The 18,260-nt window shown below is 43.9% G+C and overlaps 1 protein-coding gene across 3 annotated transcripts in view; it reads left to right on the top strand.

The window, feature by feature from the left end:
* Hsd17b2 (hydroxysteroid (17-beta) dehydrogenase 2) overlaps positions 1–18,260 on the top strand; it is a 99,948-nt gene that overhangs the window by 31,269 nt on the left and 50,419 nt on the right. For 2 of the 3 annotated variants that reach the window (XM_005413242.2, XM_005413241.2), the window contains exons 2-3: positions 5,924–6,136; positions 13,515–13,700. In XM_005413242.2, the coding sequence (XP_005413299.1) occupies positions 5,924–6,136; positions 13,515–13,700 (399 nt within the window). The remainder of the gene's footprint in view (positions 1–5,923; positions 6,137–13,514; positions 13,701–18,260) is intronic. The other variant, XM_013509198.1, reaches the window with a different exon arrangement.

Here is an 18,260-nt window from a genome sequence, read left to right as displayed (position 1 = left end):
TGGCCTCATTCATTTTATTCACCAAATCTCGCACCATGTGGCTTGTATCTCTTTCCCAAAGTCAAAATGACTCTGAAAGGTAAGTATCTTGAATTGATTCAGGACATCTAGGCAGCCTTGACAGCACAATTAAAGACACTGAAAAAGAAGATTTTCAGATTTGCTTCAGAAAGTGGCCAGAAGAATGGGATACCTGTTTTGGAATCAAGGTGGGTAATATTAGGTGGATTAATGGCATTGTACCCTTCTCTGTCATAATTTTCTTAAGATGTAAACATCCACCATGTATTGCAGCCACACTTTGTACATTACGGGGGCCAAATGAAGCACATAGCCAGGTCGCATATCCAGGCCACATCCTCTTACTGAAACAGAAGAGGTTTCCATTCCTGTCTATGCATCCACAGGTAGACACAGAGACACACTGTGAGGAAGGGCCCTGGGTCTCTGGAGCTGCCTGTGCTCTGACTGGCTTCACTTTATGCTGCTGGTGACTGAAGATATGACTGGCACGGAGGGCCTCTGGGAAACTTTGGGGTGGGGAGTGATGGGTCTGGTTGAAAGCAACCATGTCCTCCTAATTCATCAACATGGCTGTGATGATCAAGAAACTAGAAATAGCCAGTGAAAGGAAAAGATGTTTTTATAAAGCTACCACTATATTTAGTTAATAAACATAATGAGATAAATAATTGCTACATGCAGGGTCCTTTTTAATTACTTTAATATAGCAAATTATCTACTCCTTCTGGAACCTTTTGAGGTAGGTCCCAGCACTCCGTTTTATAGATGAGGAGATTGAATCATAGAGTAATAAAGTGACTGGCCAAGATCACACAGCTGTTAAGTGTAGAGGTGGGACTTGAACCCAAGGATTCTGGTTCCAGAATGTGGCCTTTGACCATTTCTCCCAGGCCACATTTTAATAGGGGGAATTTTATTTAGTAATGAAAACTATGGTTCTGAAGATAATATAGAAATATGTATAACTGGTTCATATAATATTAATTTTAAAATTAGTTGCCAAAACATGTTGAAAAAAACTACATGTCAGAGAAAAAAAGGACCAGGAAAAAAACCAGGTAAATTATGAAAGTCCGATTGGTGAGGTCATATGCAATGCCTTCTTTCACTGATCTCATTGTTCAACATGAGATTTTATTGCTTCTATGATTTAATGAAAAATAATCATCCACAGGTTCTCAAATTCTTCTTCCTTCTCTCTAGAAGTAGGTCCCAAGGGACCCTGCTTATGTCTAAGGGCACATACACGCCTTTACCAGGCCCTGTATCTATAAGGTGGGTGCATTTCATGCAAGAAACCTGACCTGAAGAACTCCCAATTTGACATTACAGCCTGCCCAAAGACTGACCTAACCAGTGATGGGGTATGTTTCTGTTCATGGGTTAGAGAGTGCCCCCAGGTCAGTTAGCATAAATACACTTTGAAACAGGATTCTTAAAAATTCAAGATGATTCATATTGCTTTCATTTTGCACAGCAACTGGGACTTTATCAACATGTTTTACAGTTAAGTATTATTTCAAATTCATTGGCTTCACTTTATGGGTCCAATCTTGCACAACCGTGATTCTAGTACTCATTCCTGGCCACTAGAAATAGAACAGTCTGGAATGGCATGACTTAAACTGACCTTGGCATTGCCTCCCTGCTCTCTATATGGATAGGCCCCAGACTCCACAAATGTGCAGATTTGTTGAACACTTCTATGAGTCAGGTACATTCAACCTGGATGACAAAGGCCTCCTCCCTATTCTTAAGGCACTCACACTCTAGAGCCCTTTTATTAACTGTCCATTCATTTAGCACATGCTTTTATTCATTGCCTACAGCATGCTAAGCCCTATTCTCTGAAGGATTTGAATATCTTATATCCTAGATGTTTATACCCCAGCCCTTGCCTGCTTCCTGACTGCCTCTGCCATGATACAATTTCTTACCTGCGGGGTGGCTGGGAGGAGTCCAGCGTGAGTCTGTGAGAGGCTGGCTGGCACCTGGTAGGCAAGCAGTCCAATTTAGGAGTGATTGTTTTTCACAACCTCCACTGAATAAGTCTTATGAAAAACTGCTGCCCTCTGTGTACACATCACACAGAGGTTATCTTGTCTCATCCAGAAGTGGCTCCCAGTTACATGCTTTCCCAGCGTCCCCTGACCTTTACACAGGCTCACAGTCTTCTCAGACACCATGGTCAGTATTACCCGATCTCCAGCATCATACATAGGAAGTGATGTCGGGATGGAGCCAGAGTAAAATAACAGGCTCTGCACAGTTATATGTACTTTCTGCAAAGGTCCTAACAGACAGCCAGGCAGTCTGATGCTGCGCTAAGATGTCAACAAATTGTCATGAGAGGTAAATTCCATCTAGCAATATTGTGCGTGAAAAGGCCTGAAAATCAGAAAGGATAGTTGCTTTAGTTTTAGAAAAGACTTATTAGAATAATCGCTCAGAATAGGCACTGTTGAGCACATCACAAATATTACTCGACATAGGTTTCATTAGTAAGCCCCTTTGCAGATGGGCAGAGAGGTAGGAATGGATAGGAAGGAATGGTAGGGTCAAGCTCACCCCAGTCCTGTGTGCTGTGCTGCATCACAGCTGAGTATAAGCAGATGGCCTCTTGTAAACCTTGGCTTTACTAACTCACTGCCAAGTCTAAACAAACCCTCTTGGCTAGAAATGATTTTACTCTAAAGGATTATTGCAGGGGCACATGGGCTATAGAGGGACTACAGTAACGGAGGAATGCTCTGACCACTGACCTGGAAGTATCTCGAGGATTAGGCAAAAGGATTTTTCTCTTATGGGAAAAAGTAAACAAAGCTAGGAAGAACTAGATATTGGGACATGGGATGATCAGGAGTAGCAGGATCAGATGGGTGGGACTCCGGGCCCATATAACCTCAGGAGGGACTATAAAGAAAGGGTGTGCTGGGCTCAGGCTGAGGGTGGGCCTGAACCTGGGGGAGGAGAGAAACCTTACCAAGGTTAGGTTAGTGGAGGCTGTGGCACATTTGACCAGTGGGAACAAGCCTTTCAGTGAATCGTTTAGGAAGCAGAGGAGGAAGGTGGAGTTCGGGGTCTGGCCTTGTCATAGCTGAACAAGATGTGAATTCCATCTAAAGCCTATGAGGAAAGGGGATTCTTTGCAGAAAGCCATTTCCCAGAACACAAACAGTGGGGGGATTTTTTTGACCGTTGCTGTTTTCCAGGATCACAGGGCTTGGGCAGTCTGCTCAGTTAGTATCTAAAGCCTAGTGTGTGACAGAGTCTTCCTAGGAATTTTCCTAAGATGGGCAGATCCTAGATTCATGCAGCTCGTCGCAGACCTTCAACAACGTCTATGAGGCCATTCTCGCAGAAAATGGGGTCAGGATCAGAATGTCTCCTCCTGTTCTCATCACTTTAGCTGTCACCCTGGCTTCTTCTACTTCTCACCATGTTTTCAAGGCTCATCCATGTTGTATCATGTGTCATTACCTGATTCCTTTTTAATTCATCAATAACATCTATTTTGTAGAAAGCCCACGTTCTGTGTATCTATTCCTCAGTTGATGGAAATCTGGTTAATGTCTTTTTCTTTGCTTGTGAATAATGCAGCTAGGACTTGTACTGTCTCATACCTTGGAGCAGAATCACTAGGTCATTTGGTGACAATGCATGTAATCTGAGGGGCTGCCAGAGTGTTTTCCAAAACAGCAGTAACTCGTTCAGTCTCTATGGTAAGGGGAAAAGGTGGGGTTTAGGAAAGTTGCAAAGCCAGTTGGAGAAAGAGGGGGACTATAATAAGGATGTGGGGTGACTCCAATCAAGCCTATGAAGGAGACACCACTTGAGGTTTATCAGGAACAGTGCTGTCACGAGCTGGAAGGCTACTACCTCGCCTTTGTGGACAACACTGGATTGAGATTCTGCTCTTTTTATGGCTTTGCCTCTTGTCATTCTTCAGAAAGACGCAGCCTGTGCCTCCATGTATGATGGCAGGCCACTGTCTTCCGCCCTCTGCTAGCTCAGGAGTTCACTGTCCTCCTGGGCTGTCTTGGTCCACCGGGGTTGCTGTAATAGAGCAGCACAGACTGAGTCGTTTATAAAGAGTAGGGACTTCCTTCTCCTAGTTCTGGAGGCTGGGAAGTCCAAGATCAAGGTCATTTGTCTGGGGTGTAGCGAGAACTATCTTGCTGCATCCTCACTTGGAAGGAGGAAGATAGCAGAGGGGTGGACTCCCTCCATCAAGCCCTTTGGTGAGAGCACCTAATCCCACTCATGACAGGACGAGCCCTCATGTCCTCATGTGTACGTAAAAGCCCTATCTCCTAACACCATCACATCGAAACCATCTGTGTTTTAGAAGGGTTATATTAAAACAACAGTGCGGGCTAGACAATAGTAAAGATCACCTGGAATTTTGCAGCCACAGTTGCACATTTCTGGGAGGGTAAAGCTGGTTGATTTTGGTTCAGTTGGGGCCATAGTCAAGGGGTGGAGTTGAAAAGAACGATTGCAGTCTGAGGCCCCTGTGGTGCAGGGGCAGCTTGGCAGCTTGGGTGGGGGCACGTGCACCAAAGCACTGCACACATCTATGCGTTAGGCACCACGGCCAGGTGGAGGGCTGGAGAGTGCAGAGTGCGTGCTTCTCCCCTGGATGTGGGGCAGTCAGTGGACGCAGATTTGGGTGCAGGTGACAGTTTGGGTACCTTGGCAATCAGCAAGTCCATATCTCTTTCTCACCTGCTTCAGCCCTACAGAGAGCAGCAGACATCCTGGCTGAGTTTTATGTGCTGCATTTCTGTACTGAGGTTCTCTCCATGCAGAGAGAACATGCTGGAAGCCTGCAATCACATGAGGCTTTGGAGGAACCAGATCCAGTCATGCCAATATTACTGCTGAAGCACAAGGTATACTGCATCCCAGAACAGTACAGACCCTCCATGAAACTACACTTCTCCCACAGACTGGGTGGACCCTGGTTGCAGTGCTGGCTTTCCCAATACGTGGTTCCTAAACTAGCTATTTTCAGGTGAATTTGGGTATTTCTTTGTGAGTCACCGGTGTGGGGAGGCAGTGTTGGGAGAATGACAGACTGTAGTCCCTGACTTCTAACACAAGACATTCCTCAAGGCTTCAGGAAAGGTCACATGACACAACCATGTGGAATGATTGCTCACTGTTATGACCTTAAGGACATAGTACCTGTGATGTGTTTATTACGTTGTGGCTCAGGGTGATTCTCTATCTATATTGTCTTTCAGTTTCAGAATTTCAGACAGCTGTGTCTTTCAGTTTGTGGCTGCAAAGTACTTTTTCAGGTCCACAATATCCTCCAGACTGGGTGGAGCAGATGCTCATCTCAAATTCTAAGAGATCTGACACACATTTTACAGACGATATCTCCCTCTGTCCTCATGCTGCACATAAGGATTGTGTACTATTTGTTGTCCGCTGCTTGCTCTTTTGGGTAGCACTTGGAGACCCCAGGCATGCTAGCCCCTTTCTCCCTCCCTTTCCTACACTTGCAGGCCCAGCCGATCACCATGGTCTTTAACAAAAGAAATTCCACATGGAAAATAAGCACTTTCTTGTAGCAAAAATGGAAAATGTGATAACATGTGGTTGCTCTCCTGTCCGTATTTTTCTTTGGGTGCTAGCCCCTCTGGTCCCTCTAACCTTTCTCCTTCCACCTGTGCCCACTTATCACCCACCCAATTCTACTCAGCCTGCCTTTGTTATGCAGAGAAACTTACCTCTGCCAATTTCCCTATTTGACAAACAAAGAAACTTCACAGGACCCCTCTCTTCAGAGAGAATGGACATTCAGAAACAGCACACAGAGTTCCTGATTCAGAAACTTCTCTGGTAATGTGGTGTTCCACTCATGTTCCCTTGCTCTACCCCCTTGCAGGTTGTGATTCTGGATTCGGCCATGCATTGGTCAAGAACCTGGACAAGTTGGGCTTCACAGTATTCGCTGGAGTTTTAAATGAAAAGAGCTCAGGAGCTGAGGAATTGCGAAGGAACTGCTCCAAGCACATCACTGTGCTCCAGATGGACATCACCAACCCAGAACAGATAAAAGATGCTCACAGCAAAGTTGTAGAGAAGGTGCAGGACAAAGGTACTTCCCTAGCCTCTGTTTTAATTTCTTTTCTCTCATTGCTGAGACAAAATACCTGACACCCAAAATTAGGGAAGAAAAGGTTTATTTAGCTCACAGTTTGTAGATGTTTCAGTCCATAATCAGCTGACTCCAAGGCAGGTTGTCAGGGTACAGGGACAACAGTTCATGCAGTGGAAGACAGCAAAAAGAACAAGGGCCAGAAGGGGGGAGAGTAAGCCTGTTCTTCTGTCTTATATTGTAAGCAGGTTATCCTCGCCGAGGGTGGGTATGGCACTCATAACATCTCCCTGCCCTCCTCTTGCACAGGCTCAGGATGTTTACAAAGTGAAGCCCCTGGCTCCCTGCTGAGTCACTTAGTTAAACTTCTAAACTTCTCAAGTTGGCACAATATATCAAGCATTACAATCCACCTCTTGTCAACTCAGCAACCAGACACATTTCTTTAAACTAATTTCCAGATACAAAGACATGCTTATTCTTATCATTTCACAACTTGAACATTATAATACAAATTTAACAATCCTTAAGAACCAGTATTAAATCTATCAACATTATATTACATTAGAACTGTAACATTCTGTCTCCTAGCCCCCCAAAGACTCATGCACATCTTTTAAAAAGGTGTTTAGTCCATCTCTAAGAGTTGCCAAAGTCCTAACAGTTTCAGCATTGCTGAAAAGTCCAAGTCCCAAGTATCTTCCGAGATGTAAAGCAAACTCTTAGTTGTAAGCCCTTGTACAAATGAACAGTTAGTTAAACGCTTCTAACATTCAATGGCACAGGATAAACATTTTCATTCCAAATATCACAAACAGGGGACTACAAAGGATTGGGACCAAAGCAAATTCAAAATCTAGCAGGGCAAACATTAAGTCCTGTAGTTCCATGTGAAGCATCTGAGGCAACCTGTGGCACATTGTGAGGTCCAAAGGGCTTGGTTGGTTCCACCCTTATGGCACTTCTGGTGGTTGTAGCTCCCGTGGCTTCTCTCTTGGGCCCACTCCGCTCCCTCCTTGCAGCTTTCCTTAGATAATCCATATTCCTGGCTTTTCCAAACTTCTGGGGTCTCCACAGCACCTTTGGCTTCACCTTCACAGCTTCACAAACTGCTCTCTCAGGGGCACACTGCCTGGTCTCCCAGGCTTTCTGAAATTGGGGTGGAAACCTTCTTAACCTCAAAACTCTTGCATTCTGCATGCACCTAAAATCAGAACCATGTGGGTGATGCCAAGGTCTGCTGCCAGTTGCAGCACTAGCCAGGTTTCCCTCTCTCTTGGCTATAGGGGTCAAGTGCCTGGATCACTGAGCACTCTGAATCCAATTCTGAGGAACAAATTTTTTATGCTGCCACTATTCTGGAACATGGTGTGGCTGTCACCATTCTGGAACACGCTGTGCTGTGACTTTCTCCTCAAAGCAAAGTCTTTCACCTTTGCACTTTTGAGGCTGTAAAGGGTGGAGACTTGCTGCTTCTTGTGATGCCCTCAGGTCATCTTTCATATTCTCCTGTTCCTTCGTAGCAATCCAGATCTCCTCAGCTCTATCCTTGCAGTCCATAGTTTTACTGGAGCTTCCTTTCTGGCCAGACTCACAACATTTTAAATCATCCTGCTGGGCTCTTTGCTCTTGATTCTCAATTTAGGCCTGGCGAAAAGCCCCTAAGAATAGCCATGCCACTGCCTTAACATTAGACTGCCTTGAAATGTCTTCTGCCAAATTTATTAGTCCCACTGCCATTAATCTAAGTCTCAGGCAAAGTCTCTGGACACAAACAAAATGCAGACAAACTTTCTGCTAAGCCATAACACAAACTGTCTGGACTCCAACAGCCAGTGCAGTCCTTCTTCCCAACAGAAACCTCTCGAGCCTGACCTTACCAGCAGGATTTCTATTACCATTCTGGTCTTCTGAGTTCTGACCAGAATCTGTCATACAGAACAGCCTAAAGCATTCTAGCTCTACTCTCTCAGATGACATCTGTGAACCTTTCCAAATTCTTCCCACAAGCCATTCCCAAAGGCTCTTGAACCACATGGTTGGGTATAGTCACAACAATGACCCCACTCTTGGTACCAAATTCTCTCTTAGTGACTTTTCTCCCATTGCTGAGACAAAATACCTGACACCCAAAATTAAAGAAAGAAAGGTTTATTTAGCTAAGAGTGTGTGGAGGTTTCCATCTATAATCTGCTGGTTCCAAGGCACAGGGACAAAAGTTCATGGTCGGGGGAGAGCAACAAGAGCCAAAACACAACAAGAGCCCAAAAGCGGGGAGAGCAAGCCTCTTTCCCTTCTTTATATTGTAAGCAGGCTACCCCCCAGCCCCAGAGGGAGGGTGTAGCACTCACACCATCTTCTGTCCCTCCTCTTGCACAGGATGAGTATGTTTTCAAAGAGAGGACTCTAGTCCCCTACTGAGTCACTTAGTTAAACTTCTAAACTTCTCAAGTTGACCCACTGTATTAACCATTACAGCCTCCCCCAACCCTGCTCTTGTTACCAATGCTCAACTCTTGTTCTAACCTCTGATGACCAGGCCCTCTGTTCACCTGGCTGCTGGTTGTGCCTGGGGACATCTGTACTGAGCCCCTTCTAATGCTGGAGCTTCTGTGGACACTAAGGTATTAAGGATGACTCAGGTATGAGTCCTGTCTTCAAAAACCTTGTAGTGTCTCCATCCTGTTCCCTCTAGCACCTTCTAGGTCATTCTTCCACCTTCCCTTCATTGCTCCCCTCCATCCTAACATGCCTTAGATTCACCCAGTTTGGAAACAAACAGCTTCATTGTCCCTTACCTCCCCTACCCACTCACTGCCCTTTCTCTTCTCCTTTCAAGGCTGGGGTTTCTGGAGTCCTCTTGCCCTGTTTTACTTTTCTCTGTCCAAATGTGGCTTTCAGCAGGCCTCTCTTACTGGTCTGACAAAATGAGCTGTTATCACCCTGATGACCAAGATGTTCTTTGCTCTGTAGCATGTAAACTTGTTCCCCACCTCAGCTTTGAGGTCCCCTGTCCTGCTCCGTCCAATCGCTGATCATTCTTTCTGTTTGTCTTGGATAAGCCCCTTCTTCTGTATCCTTACCAAATGTGAAAGCTTCTGAGGACCTGTCCCTAGTTCTCTGTCCTAATTCTCTGGGCCAGATTGTGCTTTCTCTATACTGGAGGTCTCTATCCAGCTGTGTGTTGGAATCACCCAGGGAAGTTTTGCAAACATTGATGCATGGACCCAGGATTGGATGTCTAACTTGTGGAGCCCAGTGCAAGATGACAGTGTGGGCCTCTTGCTCAAGAAACAAGAATTGAAAATGGTGATAGCAGAATTAATGAAGTATGGGCTCTTCAACTTCTGGCCCTGTGTGACTGTCTAGATCCCACACTCCTAGGGTCTGCCCTGCCCCAGGGCTCCCATGACAAAGACCAGTTAAAGCAGCATCCTTAGGAGAGAGTCTCAGGTATCAGCACAGATGCTAATGTTTTACCAAGGTTGAAAAACATGAATTTACACCAATAACTTTCAAGGCTCTATTGCCATCCCAGCCTTTCTTCTCGATATCCAGAACTATCCAACACCCTTCGTTACATCCTAGATCAATTTTATAATTATATTAAATCAGTAGTGCCCATGATATAAAATATACTTCAAGGTATTACCACTTAATATACCAGAGGTTCAAAATCAACTTGTCAAAAACTGACCTTATCTTTTTTCCTCATGTCAGACTGCAAAGCATCTTGCTCTCCTTTGTCCCACAGATCAGATACTGGAACTGCCACCTAACCAGTCATTCTAGCCAACAACCAGTGGGTCCCTGACACCCCTATCTTGCCCTTGATCACTGTATCCTTTTGGCTCTGAGCTCTGTTGAGTGTGCCTCCTAGATATGGAGCATCCACCCCTTCTTGCAATCTGCTAGAGGCTGTGGCTTATTACAGGTGGTCATCTTTTCATGTGTGGATGTGCTGACAGCCTCTATGAGACCTGTTCTTCCTTCCTCAGTACTTGTTAAATGGACAGTAACTTCCCCAGTGTCTTATAATGCCATCTGTCTCCTAGAGACCCATGAGCATATAGTGCCTCCATGTGCTGAGGTCCTCCTCCACACCAGACTTGTGCACAGTGACTTCTGGCTCTATGACTCCCTGTCTTCCACTAGATATCATCCAAATGCCTCCACAGGACTGTAGGACATGCCAAGCCCTTAATCTGCAGTACCTGCTGGTCCAGTTGGGAAATTATGATGAGGCTGCAGAACACAAATGATATTTCCACCTCTGCACATCAAGTTTCCTCTTCCTTGAATTTCCACCTGGCATCCACTGCCTTTTCCTAAGACTATATTACTTTTGTCCAACTGAGTCTTTGTGGCAGATTCGGATGCCACAGGAGACCTGGTTCACACCTCCTATCGCTTGAGCGGCCTTCTGCTAATCTAGGTTGTAATATTCACTTCCTCTTCTAGGTGCTCACTCATATACCTTGCTTGTATCTGTTTTGTTGCCCTTTTATAAATATTTGCCTTTCTCCCTACTCCTTACCACTATGTTCCTTGACAACAAGAGCTATGCATCTGTCAGGATTCTCTCAAATGCAAAAAATACAACCTAATTCAAAATCACTAAAGCAAAAAAGAATGTATTTTCTTATGTGCTTGAAAAGACTTGGCATCAACATGGCTGAACCAGCAAGGCCAGTAGGATCTGCCTCTATTTTCTCCAGTGTTGACTTCATTTGGGGACTTTCCATGAAGACCTCAGGCACTGCCAGTTTCTATCCTCTTTATACAAAGGATATTCCCAACAAAAGGAGATAAAAGCACCTTCTTTGTTTTGTTTTATAAAGATCTACAAGACAGGAGCTCCCAACATAAAGAAATGACAGAGAGTGGAATGCTACTGACCTGATTTGATCAGTGCATGCCATATGCATGTTTTAAAATATTACACTGTACCCCATTAGAGTTTGATGGCAAACGTTGGCAAAATTATGGTCCTTCCTGGGTTTAAATTTTTTTTATTTTAAAAAAATTGTAGATTCACAGCAAGTTGCAAAGGAACACAGAGAGCCATCCTGTGCCCCCTTCACCTAGCCTTCCTCACTGTGGACATGTTCCCTCACTGTGTACAACATCAAAACCAAGAAGCTTACATTGGTACTGTTCACAGAGGTGACTTAGGTTTCATATCCACTCGTCTGCATGCTCATGTGTTTGTGTGCGTAGCGCTACAGTTCTGTAACATGCCTAGCTTTGTGTAATTATCTCCACAAGGAAGATACAGAGCTATTCCATTATAGCCAGGCTCTCTGTTGTGCTGCTTTCCATAGATACGTTTCCTTTCCTCACAACTGGTAAGGCTAATCTGTTCTCTGTCTTTTTAGCTTTGTTAAAGAATATTGTCTGGGCCTCTCACCTGGTTTTGTATTGTTTGTGAACTAACAATGGTTTTAACATTTTTGCAGTCAGAAGAAAGCAGAGGAATATTTTTGACACATGAAAATTATATGGCAGTTAAATATCAACGATCATAGGTAAAATTTCACTGAAGCACAGCCCCTTCCACTCCTTTACATATGGCCTGTAGCTATACTGGCTCATCCTGTGATAGCAGAGCTGAGGCAGTGTGGCAAAGTTGAAATATTGATCACCTGACCTTTTATGGAGAAAGCTTGCTGATTTGTATGCTAGAATGTTCTCAAACTGCACATGGAGTGGTCAAAGTGTGCATGGGGTGAGTAAACTGAAGCCATCACTTGCCAAAAAAGAGATGTCTCCACTCACCCCCAGAGCTATTGAGCTCTTACAGTATGTTGGACATCATCTCACTTAATGCTCACAATCTCTAATGTGCGCAAATGTTAGACCACAAAATCAGGTGTGCAAGAAATGCATTTTTCTCTTCCATAACTCAAGATGTTTGGAGCTCTCTTTCTGCCAAATGGCAAAACCCACTTCCGGTATTTTGAAACTTATCTCACTTTGCTGGGGTAGCATTTACATTTCTGGGCATGGGATATTTGCTCATTGAAGGCCAGTGCTCCCTGCTGATCCTTGAATAGATGTCCAGTGCTGTCTGCAGTCATCACGGGAGTTGGTTGCCACTGGGCCCCTTTTGGCTCCTGTACCACAGACTTGCCTCTGCATCACGGAGGCATGCGCTCTCACAGGTGCAGAGCTCAGCCACTCTTTCTGATCTACAGTTTCTGAGCTAGTAGGTCTGGCCTAGGCTCAAAAGTTTGCATTTCTAGGAAGTTCTCAGTTGCTGCTGCTGCTGTTTGGGCCCCACCTTGAGAACCACTGTCCCACACCATGACAGGGCTCCAGGAACTCAGAGTCAGTTTGGGTCTGTCTAGCTACACATGACTCTGGTCCTATCTCCTTTGCTTCTCCAAGGTTGGGTCTGCACCCACCCACCTACCCTCTGCCTTCCCTCCAAAAAATCCCTCCTGAAGTTATTGCATTCCCTCTTTTCTACAATTTAAGGAGTGGATCTCAAGCTTGGTTGTATCTTGGGACCACCTAGGAAATCCTTTAAGTTTCTCATTCCTGTATCCCTTCTCTTTCCCTTAGTGACCCTGACCTAATATGCTGGGATGTGGTCTGGGTACTGGGGGTCTTTAAAGCACCACAATGTTCCTAATGTGCAGTATGTGAGAATGGAATATCACTGCTTGTGGGCAGCAGTTTTCCAAGGAGAAGTGTCCAGATGCATCATCAGTGTCACTTGGGGACCTATTAGAAATTCAGATCCCTAGGGCCCGCGTGACACCCCAGCTCAGGAACTACGGAGGTGAATCAGAACAAGGCTTCCTGGTGATTCTTCCAAGCAGGCTAGCAGGTTCAAGCTGGTTGGGGCAGAGAGAAGGGTTGAAAGACTACCAAGGACCACACAGCAATCCAGAGCTTGGCACTTCCTTCCTACTTTTCCTGTTTCCCTAGCCTAGGAAATCTGTTTAGTTCAGGGGATAAAATAGACTTTTATATCATTATGAATTGTTATAAAGGAATTGTCTTTATACACTTCTTTGAGGAGGGAGCAGGAGGAAGGCTTTTGCCAGTGCAAAGTGAGGTGAAGACTATTTTATCGTCTCCTTGCTATGTACAACAAAAACCTGGAATCCTTCATGTAGGAAAGGGCTTTGAGACAAAAAAAATAAACCTCCAAAAAACCATTGATCGGCATGTCAAAAATGTATTCTCTACACAATACCTCACGGTAGGTAGTTTTAGGTATTCATGGAGCCTAAGGTCCAAGAGTTTGTGATCTGCCTGGATTCTAACTCTCAGAGGTATGTGTGTGAGCTTGCAGAGAATGAAATGTTAAAAATCCCCACACTTTTCGGTCTTGCTCATCTTCAAAGGTATTCTTTTCTATCCCCAGGACTGTGGGCTCTGGTCAACAATGCTGGGATCCTTGGGTTCCCAGCAGATGGAGAACTCATTCCCATGACTGAGTACAAAAGATGCATGGAGGTGAACTTCTTTGGACCCATAGAAGTCACGAAGGCATTTTTACCTCTTCTTAGGAAATCGAAGGGGAGGTTGGTGAATGTCAGCAGCATGGGAGGTGAGTCAGCCTTGTTGCATGTGGTCACAAGGTGCCCATCACAAGACATGTTGCACTGCATTCTTTGTGGGCTGGAAAAAGAAAGGAAGGGACGCAAAGGCAGGGCTGGTTAAGGATTAGTCAGCTTGTATGTCTATTGTTGACTTACTACAATGAAACTGTCCTCTTCCTTCAAATCCCTACGTGCATCAACTCTTATCTATCTTTTAACACATCTGTTAATAACTGGGGATTATACAGTTCTTAAGTATCTTCATCCTACAGATGCCAAAAAATAAGGTTTCTAGATTTGGACAGCAAATTTCATGTTATAGGAAACCTGGTTTCTATTGTCTCTGAATCCAGCACTCTGCTACTCCCTGTGGCTGAGTAGGAAAATACCCTCCCTCTGTCTACACTGTTGAAGTCCCATGTCTGCTCTCCAGTACCGACCATGAGAACATTCTCAGTGTTAGGCAGCCTGTTAGGCACACTTCTGGATAGGATGTGACACTTGAGGAATTGTCTTTCCCCATTTCGTAGAACAAACAGTCAACAACTTGAGCCAAAGTCTTTTTTTTTTTTTTTTTTTTTGAGCCAAAGTCTTAGTGACCTTCCTTTCTATAAACAATGGTCATGCGAAGGATATCACTCCCAATGTCTGTCACTGTGACAGACACTGTCATACTGAGGCTCCTCAGGGCCCTCCTCAGCTCCAAGGAACATCCATGGGATTTTCTTTTGGGTCTCTGCATCAGTGACAGGGAAATTGGAGGAGTGGGCACTAGTTGCCAGGATCCTGACTTCAGGTAGACAAGTTCATTGAGTTAGTTGGCTTCAAGTGATATTTTTAAAATTAAGGGTTCAATTAATGATTTTGCTTTGTTTGTTTATTGATGTGTGTGTGTGTGTGTGTGTGTGTGTGTGTGTGTGTGTGTGTGTGTGTGTGTGTGATAAGGTGCACAATGGTTTTAGAAGAATTTCTTATTGGAGGTTCTTAGTTTTTCTCAGACAATAATTACTGGTGACTGCTGTCTGTTTTTCGTTAGAGCTGTTGGTTGGTTTGAGGCACAACCAAGGGAGAGGGGGAGGAAGGGAGGGAAGGAAGGAGGTAGAGAGTGAGATTTATGTAGGATGATCAGGAGCAACCACTGTTCTATTTTAACTTGTATGAGAACTCTAAAGTATTTCCAATCTTTTGGAAATGAAACAAGTAGATCCCAGGAAGCCATCCAGTTGCATTATCTTACCTTTGTCTTTGCTCTGCAGTGGTCTTTATGTTTCTGACCTTGGTAGAAGCTCCACCTCTCTCCAGTACCTTGTACTGTCTGGTTCTTCTGGCAAAGTCTCACACACTCCTTGCCTTGTTTATGCAACAAATATTTATTGAAATGGCAAATCATTACCTTCTCCTCAACATGCTGACAAGGATGTTATTCTCTTTTCTTTCTTTGTTTCTCTCTTTGACCTTGAGCAGCTCATTTGTTCATAAGATTTTATTTTAGTTGTCTCTAACGTGCACAGAATATGCTGTAGTAGGCCTGGAGTCTTGCTTGCGGTGGCAAGTCAATTAATAAATGATGACATCAAACATGTGAATGAGTCAAAAATGACAAACAAATGAGCAGATAGATGAATGAGGAACTTACAATACGAAGAATGCTCTTTTGTGTATCTTCAGCTTGGCCCCCATGCTTTATCCTAGCCACACATTCTTACTCTGTAGTCATAGAGTTCCACTGAATGAAAATTCTGAATGTTAAATCAGGCATCTCACTCCTGTTTCAACCCCTGGTTGTACAGATTCTTTACACCATGCCTTACCCTTTCATTTTTTTGGGTCAACATCAAGTCAACATTGCTATTGGCCTCCAAGGCTTGCTCTCCTGACTTTTTTCTGCCCTTCTTTCTGGTCTTTCACATTTTAGAGTGTAAACATTCTTAACTTTGTTCCTCTCCATGCCTCCCTCCAAAATGTATGACTTCTTCTGCCCAGAGCCAAAAAATATTATTGTCATAAATTGTGTTTGCTGCTCAGAATGTTTCTTGGTTTGTTGTGTTCACTTGTCTGGGGCTCCCATGAGCAAACCGAAGCCATCCTATCTCCCTCCTTGCTTCACCCTTTCCTTCTCCTCCCATCAGTCGACTCCTTCCCCCTCTCTGAGTTTCTCCTTCTACTCTAGAGCCCTGGATTGTGGAAGAGTTTTTATCAAGCCCTAGATCCTTTCCTCTCTGACAGGGACTGAGATCCAGGAGGGTAGGGCTTTCTGTTTCACTTCCCAGTTGAGAGAAACTCTTGGAACCCTAAAATCATGTGGCTCGCTAAGCTCAAACTTTCTCCTCATACCAGAAATGAAATAAAAACAATGACCACACAGAGGTATTCTGAGGCTTAAATAATCTACATAAAGAGCCAAGCATGGGTCTTCCTCAGTAGGGGCAGATAACCCAGTAGGTCTTCTCTCCCAGATTTGACTGCCTTCAACCTGGGAAATTTTGTCCCTATAGTAACACGTGTATCATCCCTCCTACACAAATAGTAGAGCTCTTTAACCTCAGTATCAGAAAGGCAGTTGGATAAATATTTAACAGAAGATCAGAAACCTTGAGATACAACTCTCTGACTGTACAAAGGGTAGTTGGAAAATCTTTCCCCTTGTGAGGTCTAAGAGCCTTTTTATTGTTAGTTTTGTTCATAGGAAATCACAGAGTAAACATTTGTGTACAGCTGTATGACCTAGGCGTTGGGGACTCTGGTCAGTAGTGATTTGAGTCTTGCTCTTTTATTATTAGCAGGTGACTTAGGGGAGGTCATCTCACATATCTATCCACCTATTTTATCTTCTGCCAAATAGGGTCTGTGCAGCACCTGGGCAGCACATTTTTCCAGAACTACTAAACTGTGTAAGGTAGCATTTCTCAATCTCTGTCCTTTCGATATTTTGGGGCAATGGATAATTCTGTCTTGTGCATTGTGGGGTGATTGGCAGCATCCATGTCCTTGACTCACTAGATTCTAGTTGCTCCCATCTTCCCATTTTGACAAATTTTCAGGCATTACCATTGATTATTCTCAGATTATTCTTAGCTGTTGATTTAAATGCATAGCAGGCTATGAGTGCTGCGAAGTTGTGTGTATATAGAAAGTACCTGTCTTGTCTGTCTTGTGTAGCTGTAACACAAAACCAAAGGCTAGGTACTTCACAAAGAAAATATTGGCACCAGTGTTTGGTGAGGGTCCCCAATGGCAACTGCTGTGTACATAAGGGCATGGATGCAAGAAGGTTAGCCGAGACAGCCAAATTTGCTTCATAATTGCACATGCTTGTGAGAAATAAACCAGCCACAAGACCTAATCCTTTTCTGTGAGACAGTATTAATCCATTCATGAGGGTAGAGACCCCATGATATTATTTCCTCCCCCAAAGCCCCAAGCTCTTAAAGAGACCTCAACTCTAAAACACTGGGGGCTAAATTTCTAGCATGTCAACTTTTGGGTGATAAACTGTATCCAAATTATAGAACACCCTTGTAAATGAGACCTCTCTACTGAGGGATAGTAATAATGGTTACTACCACACTAAGCAGTTTAAAATACTTTAAAATTACTTTAAATCAAAGTAAGAGATTTTTGCAAGTCTAAATATTAAAAGGATACAGTAGAGTTCAAGGGTCCAGCCTTATACTTTCAGTAGAGTTCAAGGTTTAATTTGTGTCAGCATAGAATCGACTATGGGGTTATTCCCAGACTTCTTGCAAGTTGGCTGCTTTAAGGGAATCATTTTAGCAAATAATTCAACCAGACCCTCAGCTGCTCATTGGCATGACAGCAAACCCAAGGCTGTACTCTTCTTTCCTGATACTCTCCAGAACTAGTGTGGGGCCACAGGAAAGGGAGAGAGCAAGACTGAGTTAACATCTCCTTGCCGGGTTGTGTTTGATATTTATGTGCCTGAAATAGTTTAATCCAAACATTTGTAGGATACAGACGTTAATTCACTTTTTAGATCAAATTCTCTACTCCATGTTAATGTAGCTAATAACTGATGGAGTTAGGGTTTGAAACTGAATCTATCCGTTTCCCCTCAACGGCTATGTTCTTCCCACTTTTCCAGGCCATCGAACAGGAACATATCAGGCAAGCAGGGGACATAAAATGTAAATCTCACTTCTGCTCTGTTAAAAGGATGATTAGGAAGAGTTAGCAATTTAGAGCTATCTCCTACACCAGTGCTTCTCCAACACACAAATGTGTGAGGGATCCTATTAATATGTAGAATCTGAACTAGTTAATCTAGATTGAACCTAAGTTCTATCTCTCGCTTCTAAGTGAGGTCCATGCTACTTGTCCCTGGCCCACATTTTTAAGCTCTAGTTGCCTGAAAATCGTGAGGAGGGGCTTCTGAAAACATACTTGCTGGAAATCAAAACCACAATAAGATACCACATTCACTAAGATGGCTATACGAAACAAAGCAAAACAGAAAACAATATAAATTGGGGAGGATGTGGCAAATCAAAATTCTTCTATACTGCTTGTGGGAAAATAAATGGTGCAGCTGCTGTGGAAAATATTTAACA

This window comes from Chinchilla lanigera, unplaced genomic scaffold (assembly GCF_000276665.1).
Source record: "Chinchilla lanigera isolate Chin_1 unplaced genomic scaffold, ChiLan1.0 scaffold00163, whole genome shotgun sequence".
Lineage (NCBI taxonomy): Eukaryota > Metazoa > Chordata > Mammalia > Rodentia > Chinchillidae > Chinchilla > Chinchilla lanigera.
The sequence above is the reverse complement of the archived record's forward strand: the minus strand, read 5'-3'. Positions and strand labels throughout refer to the sequence as shown.